The 18,410-nt window shown below is 38.8% G+C and overlaps 2 protein-coding genes and 1 long non-coding RNA gene across 10 annotated transcripts in view; 2 read left to right on the top strand and 1 right to left on the bottom strand.

The window, feature by feature from the left end:
* Positions 1-5,565, bottom strand: part of LOC139822640 (uncharacterized) — a 13,451-nt gene extending 7,886 nt beyond the window's left edge. Inside the window, exons 1-3 of the long non-coding RNA XR_011734564.1 lie at positions 5,264-5,565; positions 4,837-5,045; positions 2,260-2,360 (exon numbers count right to left, since the gene is read on the bottom strand). This is a non-coding gene — a long non-coding RNA (uncharacterized lncRNA). The remainder of the gene's footprint in view (positions 1-2,259; positions 2,361-4,836; positions 5,046-5,263) is intronic.
* Calpb (calpain-B) overlaps positions 1-15,004 on the top strand; it is a 15,598-nt gene extending 594 nt beyond the window's left edge. The window contains exons 2-16 of one of the 8 annotated variants that reach the window (XM_071794461.1): positions 293-419; positions 8,390-8,566; positions 8,685-8,872; positions 9,159-9,462; positions 9,539-9,720; positions 9,791-10,041; positions 10,117-10,274; positions 10,571-10,788; positions 10,860-10,902; positions 11,493-11,537; positions 12,059-12,188; positions 12,981-13,115; positions 13,625-13,752; positions 13,840-14,035; positions 14,215-15,004. In XM_071794461.1, coding sequence (XP_071650562.1) covers positions 293-419; positions 8,390-8,566; positions 8,685-8,872; positions 9,159-9,462; positions 9,539-9,720; positions 9,791-10,041; positions 10,117-10,274; positions 10,571-10,788; positions 10,860-10,902; positions 11,493-11,537; positions 12,059-12,188; positions 12,981-13,115; positions 13,625-13,752; positions 13,840-14,035; positions 14,215-14,300 — 2,368 coding nt within the window. In that variant the 3' untranslated portion in view covers positions 14,301-15,004. Of the gene's footprint in view, positions 1-292; positions 420-5,114; positions 5,256-5,597; positions 6,047-6,997; positions 8,267-8,389; positions 8,567-8,684; positions 8,873-9,158; positions 9,463-9,538; positions 9,721-9,790; positions 10,042-10,116; positions 10,275-10,570; positions 10,789-10,859; positions 10,903-11,492; positions 11,538-12,058; positions 12,189-12,980; positions 13,116-13,624; positions 13,753-13,839; positions 14,036-14,214 lie in introns of those variants that run through there. The other 7 variants (XM_071794491.1, XM_071794487.1, XM_071794441.1 and 4 more) reach the window with 7 other exon arrangements.
* An 856-nt stretch (positions 15,005-15,860) lies between these two features.
* Positions 15,861-18,288, top strand: LOC139822635 (retinol dehydrogenase 11). The gene is made up of 4 exons (XM_071794535.1): positions 15,861-16,595; positions 16,778-17,013; positions 17,088-17,385; positions 17,474-18,288. The coding sequence occupies exons 1-4, from the start codon at positions 16,323-16,325 to the stop codon at positions 17,645-17,647; spliced, it is 981 nt and encodes a 326-aa protein (XP_071650636.1). The 5' UTR covers positions 15,861-16,322; the 3' UTR covers positions 17,648-18,288.
* Positions 18,289-18,410: the final 122 nt, after the last annotated feature.

Consider the following 18,410-nt stretch of genomic DNA (forward strand, 5'->3'; position numbering starts at 1 on the left):
ATTCAACGGCAATGCGGGCGAATCTTTAAATAACTTGTGGAAAAATAATCAACTTTTCTCTTTATTTAGCGATCTAAATTAATGCTTGAATTAATTAACATCGATTTACTTGCTCCGACACTTGTTCCATATTGATGTTTAATATATCGAAAAGCAGATTGGTATAATAGTTGCATTGGTATTGCTCGCTCTCTTTTTTTTCATTCTCCTTCATTCAGCATCAGCTTCATCTTCGGGAATATTTTTTTTCACGCACTTTACATTAGACAAAAAAAAACAAATTTTTGCTCAGATATCCTGTACAAGCGACAAAGGACGCGTGGTCAACGGTAGGTCGTTACAATCTTCTGTCGCGTTTGCTACGAGGAGGGCTCTCCGGTTCCGGCGATGTGCACCATCCTGCCAATACCACCTTCAAGGTTTGTTATCGCGCACCCTTAGCTTCGCTGTATATTGTTGCTTATTAATCTTCTGAATCCTCCTGCGATGTACTCCTTTTAGAATCGCAGCGAAAATGAACTCAATGCGTAATTTTTAGTTGTTAATAATTGCTTCGATAAATCCTCAACCATACTCGTTCACGAGTGTAATTTCTAGCTGAAACGTGACGCGCGACTCAAAAAGAGAGATTTATTTCAAGATTTTCGGTCACTCTGACTGGGATTGTGCTTTATTCTCGATTCTTTGATGTTTTCTGGCTCGTTGAACGGTGGTGGGCATTCCACGCGAGCCAAACGCGTATAACGATCAAAACTCACCGCGTTTTTTAATCGTGCGTCCTCGCACAGTGAGAGAAATTTTTTTCAACGTACCCCTGGCGCATCGCCAAATTCACTTTTAAATGTAAAACACGAACCCTCTCGTACGCGCGAACTACGATGCACGATGCGTATCGTCGACATATTTTTAGGCCATCCGACACTCTGCCCTCGTGCTCGCGTCTCCGCGACATTTGCGGAGCTTTAATGTTTCGCGATTCTCTTTAAATTATGATTCTTTGAGTAGAATTTTGTGAAATTGCTTTTAAAATTGGGAGCTTACCTCTTCTACAGCAACAGTATTTCAATAAACGAGTAAGTTTCAACGTTATGAATAGATTTAAGAATTTTTCTCTTGTCCAAAGTACATTTTACGTTCTAAAGCTATGTGATTGTCAAAATTTTAATAACCTTCTCAGTATTCTTCAAAATTCAATTTCGAACTTTATTAAAAGTTAACATTGCGGCATTTGAGCATTAGGCACTCGAAAATTAAGGTAAACAGCATCGAAGAAATTTCGATGAAGAAAGGCCATAAAATAGAATAGAATTAAATTACATGTAGATAACAAAAACATTTGTAATAACGATTTTTAATTTCTAAAACTTCAGATTAGAAAGATAAATGTTCAGATTAGAAAGATAAATCTCTGTTTTTTGTTTGCTGTCATCAATATTTTTGTTGTTTGCAAAAGAGTAATTTACATCTGCTGGATTGATGCCAGAATATCTTTTGCCTAAATTCAAACATTGTTTATTCCCGATTTTCATCGATAACAAAACGTGCGTGGCATTAATTAAACTGACTCATTGGTACCTAGCTTTCTTCACTCTTCTCACTGATAACGATGAGTTTACAAAACGATTACAAAACGCGGAAAATATCCTCTATTTGATACGGCGAAAAAGAACCGTCTGAGCTGTTCTCATAACATAATGACTCATTCTTAGCTTCTTCAAAATTCCCAAAATAACTTATGCGATTAGACGGTCGAAAACGTGCTTCGTGGCCTCGGCTTGAAAGTCTCTCGATCTTGAGCTCTGAACATCATCAAACTGCTACGAAAGCTTTATCTATACTGCAAAACTCAAAATTCCCGCAGCTTAAAATTAAAGAGAGACAAGGATAATGTACTAACATTCTCAAACAAATAAATCAATTTTGAAAAATATTTAAGAGCAATAGATACGTGATAAAATTCTATTCTAATATACACGATGCGATATCTCGCATATAATAAAATTGATACGGCTATCCTTTCATCTGTATAAAAAAAATTCGTGCATAATATTATGCACGGAGTAGCGAAGAGAACCGGTTCGCGAATTAAAACTTTCTTTTTCGGCAATGTACGAGAATCCCTTATAAGGAAAAGCAGTTCAGTGCGGTGCACAACGTGTAAGCAGGCAACCCGTATATCGGCGCCGCGTTGGCGACATAGCTCGGGCGGTTGAAGAGGGAAGGGACGTACAGTTGGTTCCGAAACAGAGCGAATCTTACCGGATATGCCAGCCAGTGTATCACGTACCACACGCTCGTCCGCGTCCATTTCGGCAAGATCACGTGTGCCGCGGAATCGGTATCATTCGATGTCATCTCATCTGTAACCAGGTTTTCGAGTTAATTTTGTGCCCCAAATTGCGCGAAAAAAAAAACAACGGTTCACGTATTTTGCTACAGGGCGATCCGCAAAACGCTCGCGATATTGGTCTTGTTACACAGAGAGGCTCAATTGTAAGCGTAATTATTAATTATGGGCAGTGCAATGAATTCGACATTGGTGAAATTGAGATAAAAGATAACAGATTAAATTCGTATAATAAAAGAAAATTGTGCAATAACGTTTTATTTGCATTGGCACAATTATTCTGATACTAATATACTTTAAACTTAATTGTCTAATCATTGTTATATTTGTTGCAAGTTCTATTATTGGGAAAAAAAACCTCAATATTACGCAACGTATATGGAGAGCATTGTATAGTTGCAACAATAGTTATTCGGATAACGATAGTCGTGTAAATTAGATAATGGAAGCTAATTAGTTCATTTTAACAATATTCCCATTTATCATCGTTGTGAACGAGCCTTTTATTTGTTGTGATATAATTTCCGGTTAAACGATCCTATTCACCAACTTAACCGCGATATTGCGGTAATTGTTAAATTGTCGGGTAGACCGTATCTAAATCAACCATCAAACGAGAGATGAAGTTCATCTTTAATATGACACAGTGACCGTGACACACGTTTTGCACCGAGGGTGCGCCCTTGGATCGATAAAACGTTCGGCATTGTGCCACAATTTTAATAGCGCTAAAAAAGGGTGCAGCTCCCAGATTATCGCACGAAATAAAGAATCATTAGAGAGTTAAGAGAACAATATTCCAATTGCCCACTATCTAATCGCTACATAAACGCGTAGAATTTAATTTAAAAAAAATTACAGCTTATAGAGTGAATAGTACTTTGTTAAGTTAAAAATACTGAATAAAAATAGATTGAAAGATCAATCCTGTCAGAATGAGAAGCAACTCTCGGTTTTAATAAAGCAAGAGATTTGTTTGCGTATTTTTTATACATAAATTCCTTTCGCCATTCTATATATATAAAAACACTAAGGTAAGGGTAATCGAAAAGTTACTATTTCACGAAATGCTTTCTACTTTCTGTCAGGATATGTGGGAATAAAATTCTTTCTTGGATATGAAATCGTGTTCCGCACAATTTTGCGTTTCAGCAAGTCTATTTCTCTACGCGTATCTTCCAGTGAATTTATTTATCTTGCAACGTAACGATGTCCGTATGTCTGCAGACAGAGAACATCTTTTTCCTTTGTGATGGATTTCCGACCACCGAATGACGTCAAACGTTAACAATCGTCACAACTGTCACGTTGCGCGGCACACGATACGATTGCCAGCGGCAATAAAAGCTAGAAATGGTAACATGTGGTTGAACCGGCACGCGTACGAATATACATGATTACGGTACCGGCGGCGAAACATGACATACGTGATTTGCAATAATAATCGCTGTCGCGATAGCGCGCGCCGTGTCGCAACTCGATGATTCTGACTCCGCGCCAGTTAAGTCGACCGTGACGTAGTACAGAATGGTTTCCGCGAAACGCGACAGATCCAATTTCGTCGGAGGTGCTCGTAAAAGCTGATAAAGACACGGCCGGATGTTAAGTATACGGCGACTCGCGTTACTTCGCGCCGCCGAGCCACAGGTGCGACAGCCACGGCGCGGCGATCCCGGAATCTGCTCCTGGCTATTGTGTTTACAAGCAGGCAAAATTGCGTGTCGGTTATAATTGCGTGTGATTGCAGACAATTGTCAGGACCGATTGTCGGCACGCAAAAGTCGTATATATAATGACAGAAATCATCGATACACGGAAATTGTTTCCAGACTCGAGCGACTCTGTAATATACCGGTCTTCGGATGAAACTGTTTGGCAGTCGTCCCGAAAATCAATAATGCTCCATCAGTAGTGCATTTTAGACATCTGGTGTAAGATAAACGTCCGATACAGATGTCCCTTTGATAGTGCATAAAGTTTACCTCATCGACTCGAATATATAGACGTGGGTGGAGAGCATTAATTCTAGACACAAAGTTTTAAAGACAGCCGGTTTGTACAAAAAGCATTCTTTTAAGAAATTTCACGTGTAAGATATGCGATTGGAATTTAATTCGAATTTAATTATATATTAAATTCATATTTCTCAAATGTGTTTGTCAGTATTGATTCAGTAATCGATTAATAATTTGGAATAAGTGTACGTAACTAACAACAGATGTAGGGTGAAGAGAATTCTATTTAAAGATTTATATAGAAATCATTTTTATGACACAATCGTGATTCTTTCAGGCATATATATATAATATGCGATTAGAGTTTTGCGAATGTAATTCGAATTTAATTATATTTTAAATTTATATTTTTCTCAAATATTTATCAGTATATTGATTACTTTAGTACTCGATTTATAATTTCGAATATAAGAATATATGTAACAACTCTGACAAATTAATGTGACGATATTAAATTAATATTAAATGACTTACCAGAGTATTACATATAAAACGAATCTGTTAAAAAGGGCGAATGCTTGACGCTCTTTGTACGATCCTGTCCAGAATTGGTACACAATACAGTCGTCCAGAGAGATAATCCTTTGTGCTCGCGTATCAATGTCGATTAAACTTCTCACAGTCATAAAAGTCATAACTCGCGCAACCTTGATAACAGAATCAGCGTGATATTGACAGCAGCGCTGCAAAAAAGTGAGGTTAATCGGTGAGAACAAAGATCCGTTTCGGCGTCGACGAGAATTAAATTAAGACACGCGATCAGTGCAACAAATCACCCGTTGTCAAGATCATCGGGATAAAGAATTTTCAAGCCCTTGAAAATGAGCTCGTACGGATGGAGCAGGGAGATACGCGAGCCGGAATTCGTCCGACAAGCAACGAAGAAGGTGGAGGTGAGTACCTTATACGTGTTCCGAGAGTTTTGAAGCGACTTTGTGCACAACTCCCTACGGCGACTATAGACACAATGACTAATTAACGTGTTCGGGTGATCTCGATAATTAACGGCCGCGGGGAAATCACACGAACACACACGAATCACCGCCGCGGCGCCGTTTTAAATCGCGCGCACGCTGAATCGCGTAACTTTCAAAATGGCGCGGCGAGCCTCGAGGCGGGCGTCGCCATTGGCTAGGTTGCAGAACGGCGGCCAATCGCGATCCGAGCCCGGAATGCCGTCAGTGCCGCCACTGAAAGGTGCCTTGCCTTCTCAAGGTTATTTCGCGAGCCGTATTCACCTGGGCGCGTGACGGAACGCGAGGAGGAATTGAGGAAAAGCCATGGGTGAGGGTTAGGCTCGTGGCTAGGCTGAAGGCTGAACCCGGCGCGTAGAATCCGTCAGGTTATAACGGTTTAACGTTCGTGTCGGAGCATCTTCTCGCGCTCCGTAATTCGTGCCAGTACAGTATCAGCGTGACGGTTGACGGATATCGGGACGACGTCGGAAGCTCCGGGCTCCAGCTGCGTCCGTCGTAGGGACGATTGACTTTTTCGAAATAATTCGGAATAATTCTCCTCGGATCTGGGCGTAGTCGAGGGAAAAAGAGAGAGAAAGAAACGAGCGTGCGGGATGAGCTACTACGGGTACGGCGATCACGGCGACGGAGGTGGCGCCGAGGATGTGTTCGTTAAGACGGCGGCCGAGATCAAGCGATTCCTACCGTCGCTCTTCAACATCAAAGTGGTACGCTTACTTGTCGCGCGGAGGCAAAGGGTCAGCAGCCGATGAGTCATGAAGCTCGCACACACAAAACACAAACTCCGTTTCGATAGTAGACCCTTCCTTAGTAGATAAATCTTTGAATCTTTCTCGAAATTTATCTCGTTGAGACGAGCGTTGGGCGAGATAAATGTTCCGTCGCTCAATGTACTTTTCAAGCGATTTTGTTATTGTTTCCTTATTTGTTTCCTTTTATAAATTAAGATAAATTGTAATTGAGCAATAAGTGATTTATTTAAATTATTATTTATTTATTATATATTTAATTATATTTTTCAACTACGATTTGGATTATAAAAATTAAGATGAACGATAGAGGCTCTTTGGCTACACAATAGTTCAATAATAATAACGGAATCTAAGTACTAATAGATATGCATATAATTAATCAAATTGTTTTTCAGAAATTTGAAAGAGTTATTAATTTATTAGGAACATTTCCTGTTTACTTCTTGAATAATGACATTTTCTAATTTGGCGTTTATTTTTTCTAACTAAAGTATTTCTTTTCTTTTCGATTATTTATGTGTAGAACGTCGCAAAATTACTATCCTTTTAAAAACTGTATAAACGGGATGTATATTATCTTCGTATTTGACTACAAAGCACAACTTAATATACGAGTCTTTTTTTATAAAAGCATGACTAAACACTCATAAAAATCATGTAACATTCACACAGCTGGAATAAAATATCGTAACATCGAGAAAATCGCACGACTGATCAATTCCTTTCATTGTTATCACCTCCCATTTTCCTCACTCTGAAAATATTTCGCAGATTGATATCGAGAAGCCTGCAATTAATCTGAAATGGAATGGTCATCGGTCTTTCACAATGTGGATACTAAAACCCTCTTCAATTTAATGTCACGCATAATTTATTCTCACGTCGTTTGTGATACACGCATGCAAGGTGTTCCAGCGACACCGACGGTGATGGCATTAATCGATGACGACATTGTTATGAGAAATGTGTAATTGATACAATACATTCCCCGCATGATATTCACTCGATAGAAATGTATTCATTCAGTAGAGTAATGTGCGTCATGGCATGTGTCAACGCGATGGTATTCGTGCCACGTGTTTTTACAAAAGCATGTAAATTATTCGGATCCCAATATAGAAATTTAATTTGCAAACTGGAAAATTAGAAAAAATGAAATAGAGCGTAAATAATAATGATTAAAGATAATTATTAAACAGATAAATATATTATATATATCGTAGCAAATTGAAAACAGTCTAAATATAGATCGGAACGTTCTTTTTTTCGGAATGCTGAATTCGCAAAGATCGGTCAGGTATCAACTTGCTTTGCATTTTGTTCGTCACGGGTGACCTTCGCTGATTTGAGTTGGTCCGATAGCCGAGTCTTTTAATTTAATTTAATTTTAATTCCTTACATCTTTTAATATTCTCAGAAAACAATTTAAAAAATGGTTGTAATACAAATTAATATAGGAATAAAAATATTCTGACATGAACATTTATCGAATAGTTGCTCATTTTGCAATGGAACACTCAAAAATGCACTTCTGCATCGCGTACTATGCATCAATTTTTGCTATCCCTTCACATATGCGCAGCTGTTCGCATACGCTTATCAAACAATATCGCAATCTAAATTGCGGTCAGTTGTCTTCCGTATAGTTATCGTACGTTATCACACCACAAATGATAGCTGTATCGAAATTCAAAGTTTGAACAATGGAACTATTCCGTCGGACAGTTTCGTTCTTTATTCCGCATCGGTTGCACGTTTGCGAGGAGAAACACTTGTTTTTCTGACTACTTATACGCGGCGATTTTTTCCGCACGCGCGTTTTTATTCTCTGCCATGCATACAAAGTGATCCACTTCACCTCGTCACTTTACCGCGATGGATCTACGGCGTAGCAAATACGCCAATTATCGCTACTCCAATTACATGCAAGAGGGTCTCGCGGTTCTGAAAATTGGATCCAGTGTCGAGGCCGCGATATTCACGGACGACAGAACAATCGGCAGGAACAATAACGTCCTTCACTCGGCCAAACGCGAGTTTGCTGCCAAAAATTTGATAGCGAGCTCACCGAGCAAGTCTCGCGACGAAAATTCCGCAACGTGGGAACGTAAAAAACCGTGCGACGATAAAGCGATACGAACGACGAAAAATTTCATCGGAAAATCCTGCTATAACGTAGGGCCGTCCATCGAAAATCTTTAGATCGCGATTTTCTTTTCCTTTCTTTTTACCTCTTTAAAAAAAAAATTGATTCGTACACCCCCGCCGCGACCTGACGCACAAACCGCATGTTCGCAGTTAGGGGAGAAGGGGTCCGGCTTCAGACCACGGGGGGAGGTCCAGGACTTCAACACCCTGAGACGAGAATGCCTGGCGGCGGGAAGGCTCTTCGAGGATCCCGAATTCCCGGCCAACGACTCGTCGCTATACTTCTCCCGCAGACCGGACAGATACATAGAATGGAAGCGACCGATGGTCAGAAATCTCCCGAGTTATACCGAGTTTTATTAGCGTCCGTTCGAGAATAATTTACAAATCGAGCACGTGAGGAGGTGGACTCTCAAACGACCTACAATGCATCTGTACTTCGCAGGAAATCGCGGACGATCCTCAGCTCTTCGTGGAGGGCTTCTCGAGATTCGACGTCCAGCAGGGAGAGCTGGGAGATTGCTGGTTGCTGGCCGCCGTGGCGAATCTGACTATGCATCCGAATCTATTCTTTCAAGTGATGCCAGAAGATCAGAGCTTCGAGGAAAATTACGCTGGAATCTTCCACTTCAGGTTCGACGCTAGTCCAGTTTCGCTAACAATCGCTTTTCCGACGTGGCAAAAAACAATACAATTTGCATGCGAATTATATCTTATACTGATTATCATGTAAACCGGATTGTCTATATCTACGAATTACGTATGTCTGCATTCGGCAGTTTCGTTAAAAAATCATTGAGTAGAATGTCACGAATATATTATACTTTATCTGGATTCCGCGACAATATTTCTGTTAAATTACGAGATACTGCTAGCTTGGAAAGAGAGCTCATTTACATAAGATATGTATACGCATCAGGTTTTGGCAGTACGGTAGATGGGTCGACGTGGTGATCGACGATCGATTGCCTACCTGTCGCGGGGAATTGGTATATCTGCACTCGGCCGAGAATAACGAGTTCTGGAGCGCCCTTCTCGAGAAGGCCTATGCGAAACTTCACGGCTCCTACGAAGCGTTGAAGGGCGGCTCAACCTGCGAGGCCATGGAAGACTTCACCGGTGGAGTAACGGAAATGTATCAGATGGACCAAACGCCGCCAAACCTGTTCAACATACTGTTAAAAGCCTTTGAGAGAAACTCATTACTGGGTTGCTCCATCGAGGTGAATTAACAATTATGATACTTATTCTTCTCGCAGGCTTCAGGCCATTATTACTTTGATCCCCCGTCCCTTTTAGCCCGATCCCAACGTAGTGGAGGCTGAAACGCCTCAAGGATTGATACGGGGTCATGCGTACAGCATTACCCAAGTGAAGAACGTGGAGATTCACATGCCGAATCGGTACGGTACGATACCTCTATTAAGGCTTCGGAATCCTTGGGGAAACGAGGCGGAATGGAATGGGCCTTGGAGCGATCAGTGAGTACTCTCTCTCCGCGCTTCGTCGATTACGCTTCCAAGCCTTCATGCTTTCATCGTCCGCCGACAGATCACCGGAATGGAGATTCATCCCCGATCACGAGAAGGAGGAACTCGGCCTGACCTTCGACATGGACGGCGAATTTTGGATGTCGTTCCACGACTTCACCCGCCACTTCACTCAGCTCGAGATATGCAACTTGAATCCCGACTCCTTAACGACGGACGATATCAGCGCCGGGAAGAAACGCTGGGAGATGAGCGTGTTCGAAGGAGAGTGGGTGCGCGGAGTGACAGCGGGTGGTTGCAGAAACTTTTTAGGTGAGCTATGCAAATACTTATCGAACTGTCAAACTTCGTAGAAGCGAAGTTAAACGAAAAATACGTATCTCGCAGAGACCTTCTGGCACAATCCGCAGTATCGTATCACGTTGGAGTGTCCAGATGAGGACGATGACAAGTGTACCGTAATCATCGCTCTGATGCAGAAGAACAGGAGGGCGCAAAGAAGGATGGGTGCCGACTGCCTCACTATCGGATTCGCGATATACCATGTATGCGAAATTGATTGATCCTGATATGATTTTCAATAATACAATACAATTGAGTCATGATTCGATTTATCTAAGGGTTCGAGTATTTTTCTTCGAAGAAGATAAAATTTCACTACTAGTTATAGATTATATTTTTTATTACATGCATAATTTCCGTACTAGAAAGTATAGGTAATATATTATATTATGGATAAAATGTCATATGAGGAACATACGATTCCAAGGATCAACGTTAGAAGAAAGAAAACCTAAAAATGTGAAATTTTCCATTTAATAAATTTATTTTTTATCGACAGTTGGAGTATCCAGAGAGACTGCCGAAACCACTAGACATTAACTTTTTCAAGTACAACGCGTCTGTTGGACGTTCACCGGCATTTATAAATTTACGGGAGGTCACGTGCCGTTTCAAATTACCCCCGGGTGTTTATTGCATAGTTCCGAGTACTTTTGATCCGAACGAAGAGGGTGAATTCTTGCTGAGAATCTTCTCTGAGAACAAGAACAATATGGAGTAAGTTCTGTTGCGATATATGTATCATGACATTGGAGGACTTTTATTCAAGCGTTTCCGTTCTTTTACAGAGAAAACGATGAAGAAGTCGGTATTGGAGACGTCGATGATAGAGTAAGAGTTGTGAATTTTTGAATGAATGATAGATTAACCAATACAAATTGCAATACAAATTATTTTGTTTATTGCAATAACAAGTTGAAAGATGATCGCTATAAAACTCTCAAATCATATATTTAAAACAGTCTTATTTAAATCTATTTAAATCAGTCTATTTAAATTATTTAAATATATTTAAATCAGTCTTCAAAATGGAATTGGGGAGGAATAATTGTGCACAAAGTTCTCAAATATTGGACTGTCAGCTCACACTAATGCTGTTTAGAATTACTCATATCCTAACAAATATATTATCTCATTTCACACAACTTACAAGACACCCACAATAATTCACGCAATAAAACACAGCTTGTTAAATATATGCATCGTCAAAAGGGTGTAATAACAGATTAGTAATGCATTAAATTGATTTATGCTAAATTGCACAAAGATTAATTGAGTCTTGTGTCCTAATGCTTGTAAAATTTGATATCTGTCGTGCTGTCTGATAATTGATTATCAATCACATGAAGATTTAGAATGTCGCTGTTCACAATGGTAACTGGTCACTAACGATCCGCACGTTTATGTCGCTTGGCTTTTAGATAATTAATCCTGCAGGCGGTAAGGAGGATCAAAATGGAGATAACGTAAGTAAAACGCACTGCTTGTACGTTGAAGCAACAGAAAGCTACACGATATATGCTTTGTGTGAAAGAAGTAAAAGGAAATGGTCTCGATTCCATTTCTTACTAATACGACTGTTTTAATCTGAAGATCATGCACGAAAATACATGTAGAGAGTACATAATGAATATACATGGCAAAAATTGATTAAATTCGTTCTCATATCAGTTACAATCAATAAGGGGTAGAAATAATTTGAAGAGAAAATAGAATGTGTTCATTACATCCATATTTTGAATACAGCTGTGCTTTACAGACTTTTTGCATCTTCGAAAGAATGCCGCTATTGTTTTTAATGACTCGTATTGTATGCATAAATTTTACATAGGTACTTAAAATATTTAAAAATTAGCTAAATATTTTGAATCATATTTAAATATTCTAATTTAAAAATAATTACGAAGTAAAATAATTTCAAATTTCATGTCACAGATTATAATTGTCTTTAGGCTTTATTACGAAAGATTTATTTCTGTATTTTTAGGTTCCCGATGAACCCGAAGAAGACCGCAATACCGAGAAAGTTCGAGAATTCTTCAAGAAACTCGCTGGCCCTGATTTGGAAGTGGACTGGATGGAACTAAAAGATATCTTAGATTTTGCCATGAGGAAAGGTAAATGTTGTGTCTGCGCGCTGCTTACGAGATATATTTTCACGTAAAAAGAAGTATAAAAGAGGAATATGTATCAGTTCTGAATACGATATTCCCTACAAAAACACGATCGTATTTTATTCTAATTATAAGAGCTTTGCTTCGTAGCTTTTTGTAACTTTTTTGCTTAATTTGTTCAATGTGTTTCTTGCAATCATTGATAGAATTATACATTTAATCACGCTTCTTCATTCATCTCGTATTTCGAATATTTTATCACCTGCACCGTTTACTTTTAGCCTGATAATCGATTAATTTACTAGAAATTTGCTCCTTCAATTTCTCGTTAAAAATTTTTATTCTTTATTCTTTTGGCACGCTGTACAGCATTTCAATGATCATGTTAATAATTCCGCATGCTTATCTCTTACCTTGTAAATTGTACCTACACTGCATAAATACATTTGGTCCAGTGTCAATATCATGAAAACGTCTTGATTTAATTAGATCGATTAAAAAATATGTAAGAAATTAAAAACAGTTTCAATAATGTAATCTTTTAATAAAAAAGCATAAAGGAGTATATATAGGTGGTTCACAAACTTCTGTTAAAAGTGTGTTGGAAAAGCATGCGGTAGGCATGCGGTAGTTCTTTTAATTCTTAAAAAAAAAACTGTTTATTAGAGTCTACATAAAAGTTAGAGAAATGTAAATTGTAATTTAAGCTGTAACGTAATGAACGTTACGGATTCTTATGGCCCAAGTGTACGTATGTAAAATCGAACTTAACATGTAGCTGTGTGTTACGGGTAGAGTTACCGCAGTCGGCGCATCGTAGCGAGGCACATACTCCCGAAACTGTCGAAGGAAATGGTTCGTTTGTCGACACTCTCATCTCACTGCTGTGCGGCATTGTTTGTAATAATGAACAGTACAATAAGGGCGTAGGTAAGACAAACAACATCTCCTACCACAGGATTGTTTTACGTCGTCGCGTTATGTCGTGACGATTATGTCACAGAACACTCGTTCGATTATTTATCCCTATTTGTTAACACACGAAATACGCTTTCATCGGCACTCGTATGGCGAACTAAGTGTCAATGTCGACGTTTAGCAGCTTGACGCTCTAACTTGTGTCTCCACAAGGTAGGATCTTTCGATGAAAAATACCTACCGCATGCTTTTCCAATTAACAGAGAATGAAAACATTAACGAATTGCTTAAATCTGTCGGCACACGTGTAAAGTCTGTGATGTATCACATTCGTCGGATCTCTCTCATTTCTGTTCCAAAACATTCGACAAACTGTAGGACAATATCTTTTTACATTTTCATCTTAATTTTATGCGAATTTTCCGTATTTGAATTTTATGTTTTTGAATTTGAATGCTAGAAATTTTCTCTTACGTGAATATTACAACAGGTAAAATGGATTTCTCTCTCTTAAATTGCAGAGACTCAGGACAGAGGTTTCAGCAAAGATATATGTCGCAGCATGGTTGCTATGTTGGATGCAGATCACTCTGGCAAACTTGGTTTTGAAGAATTTAAGACCTTGTGGAATGACATTAGAAAGTGGAGGGTAAGTGTGAAATCTTTCGATTCAATTTGCAACTCTCGTAAAATGTTTGCGGATCTTTGTAACGTTTGTAAACGATAAATATTTCAGGCTGTTTATAAGCTCTATGACAGAGATGAATCAGGATTTCTAAGTGCATTTGAATTGAGACAAGCGTTAAATAGCGCGGGATACCGTTTGAACAATCACGTTCTTAATATATTGGTTCATCGTTATGGTACTAAAGACGGCAAAATTACTTTCGACGATTACATAATGTGCGCGGTCAGGCTCAAAACAATGATTGGTAAGCGAAACTTGTATTTAATAATTAATCTTCATACATTAATAATATATCAATTATTAGATATTATTTTTTAATACGTTATTATAGTTTATTAATATAAGTAATTAATGTCGGTAATTATATATATAATTATTAATAGTAATAAGTGTAAGATAAAATCACTTGTTACGTTGTTGCAGATATTTTTAGAGAAAGAGATCCGGATCAAACCCAAACAGCTACGTTCACACTGGAAGAATGGATAGAAAAAACACTCTATTCGTAATGAAATATAAATTTACATTCGCCATGATTCAATTTTATCTTGAACTCGGGAATGTTTCTGATACCGATGTATCAGATTGTGATGATAAACGGCCGTAAAATATGAATGAGAAATATTTTTTATAGAGAACCGTAAGAGAGAATCTACTTTTTAACTTGCGATATAGCATATATAATATGTACGCAAAGCTTGTTATTCTTATTAACTTTTATTTCTTCGAACCAATTTATTTAAAGCGCTTATATGAATCTCTGCTGTATAAATTTAAAAGCAATGAAAAAAAAACTATCTTTATAAATAACAATATATACATATACATATAAATATTCTGTCTGTAATAATTATGTTGATTGGTATGGATATGTGGAAGAATATGGTATCGTGTGCCTTAACATGCTTTAAGTGATTGCAGCATAATCTAAAATTAATTTATTGGAATATGTAATGTGCGTGTGTCAACTAGTCCATAGATCTGTACAAGTTTTTAATTGGAACATGACAGCAACAATTCAATTTTATTAATTTTTGCAATTCCATTTTTATATTTCATAAAATTGACAGGAAAGTATGATGAAAAATAGATGAAGAATGTATGTGGATGTATACGGTCGAATGTCGCAGAACGATAATTGCAAAATTATATTTTTTATCGATATTTAATTACATACAATGTACTGAATAAACCAAGTTCGTACTTAAACTTACACTATGTTGTTATTACACACATTTAGCACGTTTTGATGTATAAAATAATTTTATTTTATAACTAAACAAAGTTTTCTGATAATACATATATCATCATGGATAGCCATAATTATTTATATAAGAAACATTTTTCTCCAATCAATAATTTTACTTGCGCTTCGAAAATTTCAAGAATATGTCGGGAATAACGACAACGTTTCTTAAAATGAATATTTGCTGACTTGGAATTTTTGCATCGTAATAGCCGTTCCTAAGGCGAGTAAGACAAAAAGATATTTTCGTTACGTAATAACAAAGATGTGAATCAGCGTCGATGGTCGAAACAGTATCATTCTTTAATTATTCTCTGATACACTAATCCTACTTCTTACATTTATAATTATAATGAAAATTTACTTAGGGTTGACCGTCGTCTTCAATTTGGTGATATTAGTACGCATATATGATTTTTATTGCATCCCTAACGAGTCACAGGAACTTCCGCTTCGTTTACACGTAATTAATTCAATTTAACTCAGTCTACAGTACCACTTAGCTATCCTATAACTTGACCTAGAGCAACTTAGCTTCTCTCCCTTCCACTCCTACCGATATCGACATTACAACTTATCAACATTGTTTATCAATTCCCGAATATCGATAAGTATAAGCTGGAGATTGCAAGTAAAAACTCCCAAAAATTGTTTAAGTATCGAGATGAGATATAACGAGGTGAAAATGTGGCTGCATGTTAGTTGAGGTGAATGAATTCCAAGAATTCCCGAAAAAATTCCGACCCGTGGGGCGAAAGGCGAGGGGCGCGAGGGCTCGCGAAGATTACGGGGGAGCATTTCACTGATCCATATCTATGGAGCATTTGCATTGTGGATCGTAGCGCCTGCGCACTGCGATTGTAAATAAAGCTCCGGAGTTCGCACTTCGCAGTTTGTTTTGTGTGTTTGTATACTGCTCCAGACCAGATTATTCTCGCGCGAGATTGCCTCGAGATGCGGGATCGCTTGGAGTGCTGGTCGAGATAAGAATAAGGTTCGCCTTTGTACCGATGTTTTTTGCGCCTAGTCTCGCGGCGCATCACGCGCAACGCATTCCGGTTGCACTTGCAGTCACGATGTTTTGCACGACAAATTAGAGTGAAGCTCCCACTCGACTGGAACAAAGGTCTGATGAGAAACGGCGCGCATTGTGCCGCCACGTTTAATATGCAATATATGCATTAGCGTTCGCCTCGCGTTCGAGTTGAGGCCAGTCATCGCGAGTCACCGCGCCCGGAATAGTCTCATGTCGAGGCGAGGTTGAAAGCGCCCTGCCACCGTCAACATGGTATCTTCGTGGTGTTACTTCATACTCCCGGTGGTCCTGCTCATCGGCCTGCTACGCAAATGTCGAGAGCGCACCTGGGGAAGATGCAGGAGCACCGGCAATCTGCAGGGCCGGGTGTTCCTCGTGACCGGCGCCAACTCCGGCATCGGCAAGGAGACGGCGAAGGAGCTGGCCAAGCGGAAAGCCACGGTCGTCATGGCCTGCAGGGATGTGCAAAGCGCAAAGAATGCCATAACGGAGATACGCAGCAAGATACCTACTGGCGAACTAGTAAAATATTACCACCCTCTCTCTTACTGTCAAATTATGAAATTTTATTCCCCTTACTTTCTATTCTCGGACGACATATGTCTAGAAAATGTTGTAGAGATTGGCGTGCTGTCCGGAGTTTCTATCTCTCTTATACTTTTTAATATTTGATGTGTATTCAATATGGTTATCTCTTTCTGCAGATTCCCATGGAATTGGATCTTTCGTCTTTCTCATCGATCAGAGATTTTGCCAACGAGGCGCTAAAGAAATTCCCTCAAATTCATGTGCTGATCAACAACGCCGGGGTATACGCGCCGCTCAAAGATCACGCGTTGACGAAAGACGGATTCGAGATTCATTTTGGAGTGAATCACTTGGGCCACTTTCTGCTCACCCATTTGCTTCTGGATCGCCTGAAGGAAAGCGCTCCCAGCAGGTTAGTAATTTATACGATTTTGTTACTTGAGATTGACACAAAACTGGTATTAAATTAAAAACTTTATCGTACAGAATAGTGGTGGTGACGTCCAAGCTTCTGGAATCTGGAGTAATAGACTTTTCAAACTTGAACGGCGAGAAAGGATTGCCGGTGAAGAGCAGGATGAACCCTGGCTATTGCAATTCGAAACTCGCGAACGCGTACTTTGCCGCCGAGCTTGCGAAACGGACGGAAAATACCGGTATCAATGTTTACATGGTGTGTCCCGGATTTACCTATACCGGTCTGTTCAGGAACGTGAAAAGAAGCTGGTTTCACTATATCATTTTCTCGCCTGTGGCTCTTATGTTTCTGCGCACTCCAAATCAGGTAAATTATATGTGAATTGCCACGCAATCAATATTTTAAAAAATCAGTACTGGGAAATACTTGCTATTGCAAATCAATATATTCACAGGGTGCGCAAACAGTATTGCATTGTGCGACAGAATCGTCGTTGTCCGAGGAAAGCGGACATTTGTATCGCGACTGTAAGCTCTATGTCTCTAAAAAGGATCTGGACCCGGAGGTAGCGCTCCGTTTGTGGGACGTAAGCGCGAAATTGACTGGCACAAAGGAGATTATGAAATAAGTGACTTTAGGATACGCGCGCATGTTGTACACGTACAATCGCTCAGCAAAATGCTGTTTTGTTCCGGAGTAGCGAAGAATCGCACTTGCATCGAGTTCCTCTCCCTCCTTCAGTGACTGATCGGTTAATTACCAAAGGCGGAGACGCAGCTTTTAAAGGAGAGAGCTCTCGACACAGATGCGGTTCTATTCGCTACGTGTGAATCGAAGAGCGCTTTTGCTCTTTATCATCAACATCGCAATTTCACCTTTATCGTATTCCAAATAATTATTCATTTATTTTTATATATATATAGCGAATAGGAGCTAGACACTGTCAATGTGGCACACTCTTATTTCCATTTTTATGTATTTAAAGTCATAGCGAATTAATTTTATATATATAATATATATATCTATATTTTAAGGGAAGATATATCTTCTATTTCGGTGTGTATGTATATATTTATCTTTATATATTAGATACCTCCAATTCTCTAAAGTCTATAAATCCTACAAATTCTACAATCCTATAAATTCTACAAGTCCTTTACAAGTGCGGCCTTCTGTTCATTTCGCGTTGAACAGATGTAAAGTATCAATTCTCGCAGCTAAGCATAGAGAAAATGTATGTATTTAGAATAAAATTCAATATAGACAGCCTTTAAAATCCTTAAATTTTATCAAATAATTATGCGCTAATTATCGTAAGACGTAAACATCGACTAAAGTTAATTCAAATTAATTTTATGTTCCTAATAATTGCTTCATCGTTTATATATATT

Source organism: Temnothorax longispinosus, chromosome 1 (assembly GCF_030848805.1).
Source record: "Temnothorax longispinosus isolate EJ_2023e chromosome 1, Tlon_JGU_v1, whole genome shotgun sequence".
NCBI lineage: Eukaryota > Metazoa > Arthropoda > Insecta > Hymenoptera > Formicidae > Temnothorax > Temnothorax longispinosus.

What these genes read in the sequence shown, in the direction of transcription:
- LOC139822635 (XM_071794535.1), top strand. Translation starts at nt 16,323, where the DNA reads ATGGTATCTTCGTGGTGTTACTTCATACTCCCGGTGGTCCTGCTCATC. An exon ending in AGATACCTACTGGCGAACTA is followed by an intron (nt 16,596 to 16,777) that starts GTAAAATATTAC and finishes CTCTTTCTGCAG; the next exon opens with ATTCCCATGGAATTGGATCT. An exon ending in TTCTGCGCACTCCAAATCAG is followed by an intron (nt 17,386 to 17,473) that starts GTAAATTATATG and finishes ATATATTCACAG; the next exon opens with GGTGCGCAAACAGTATTGCA.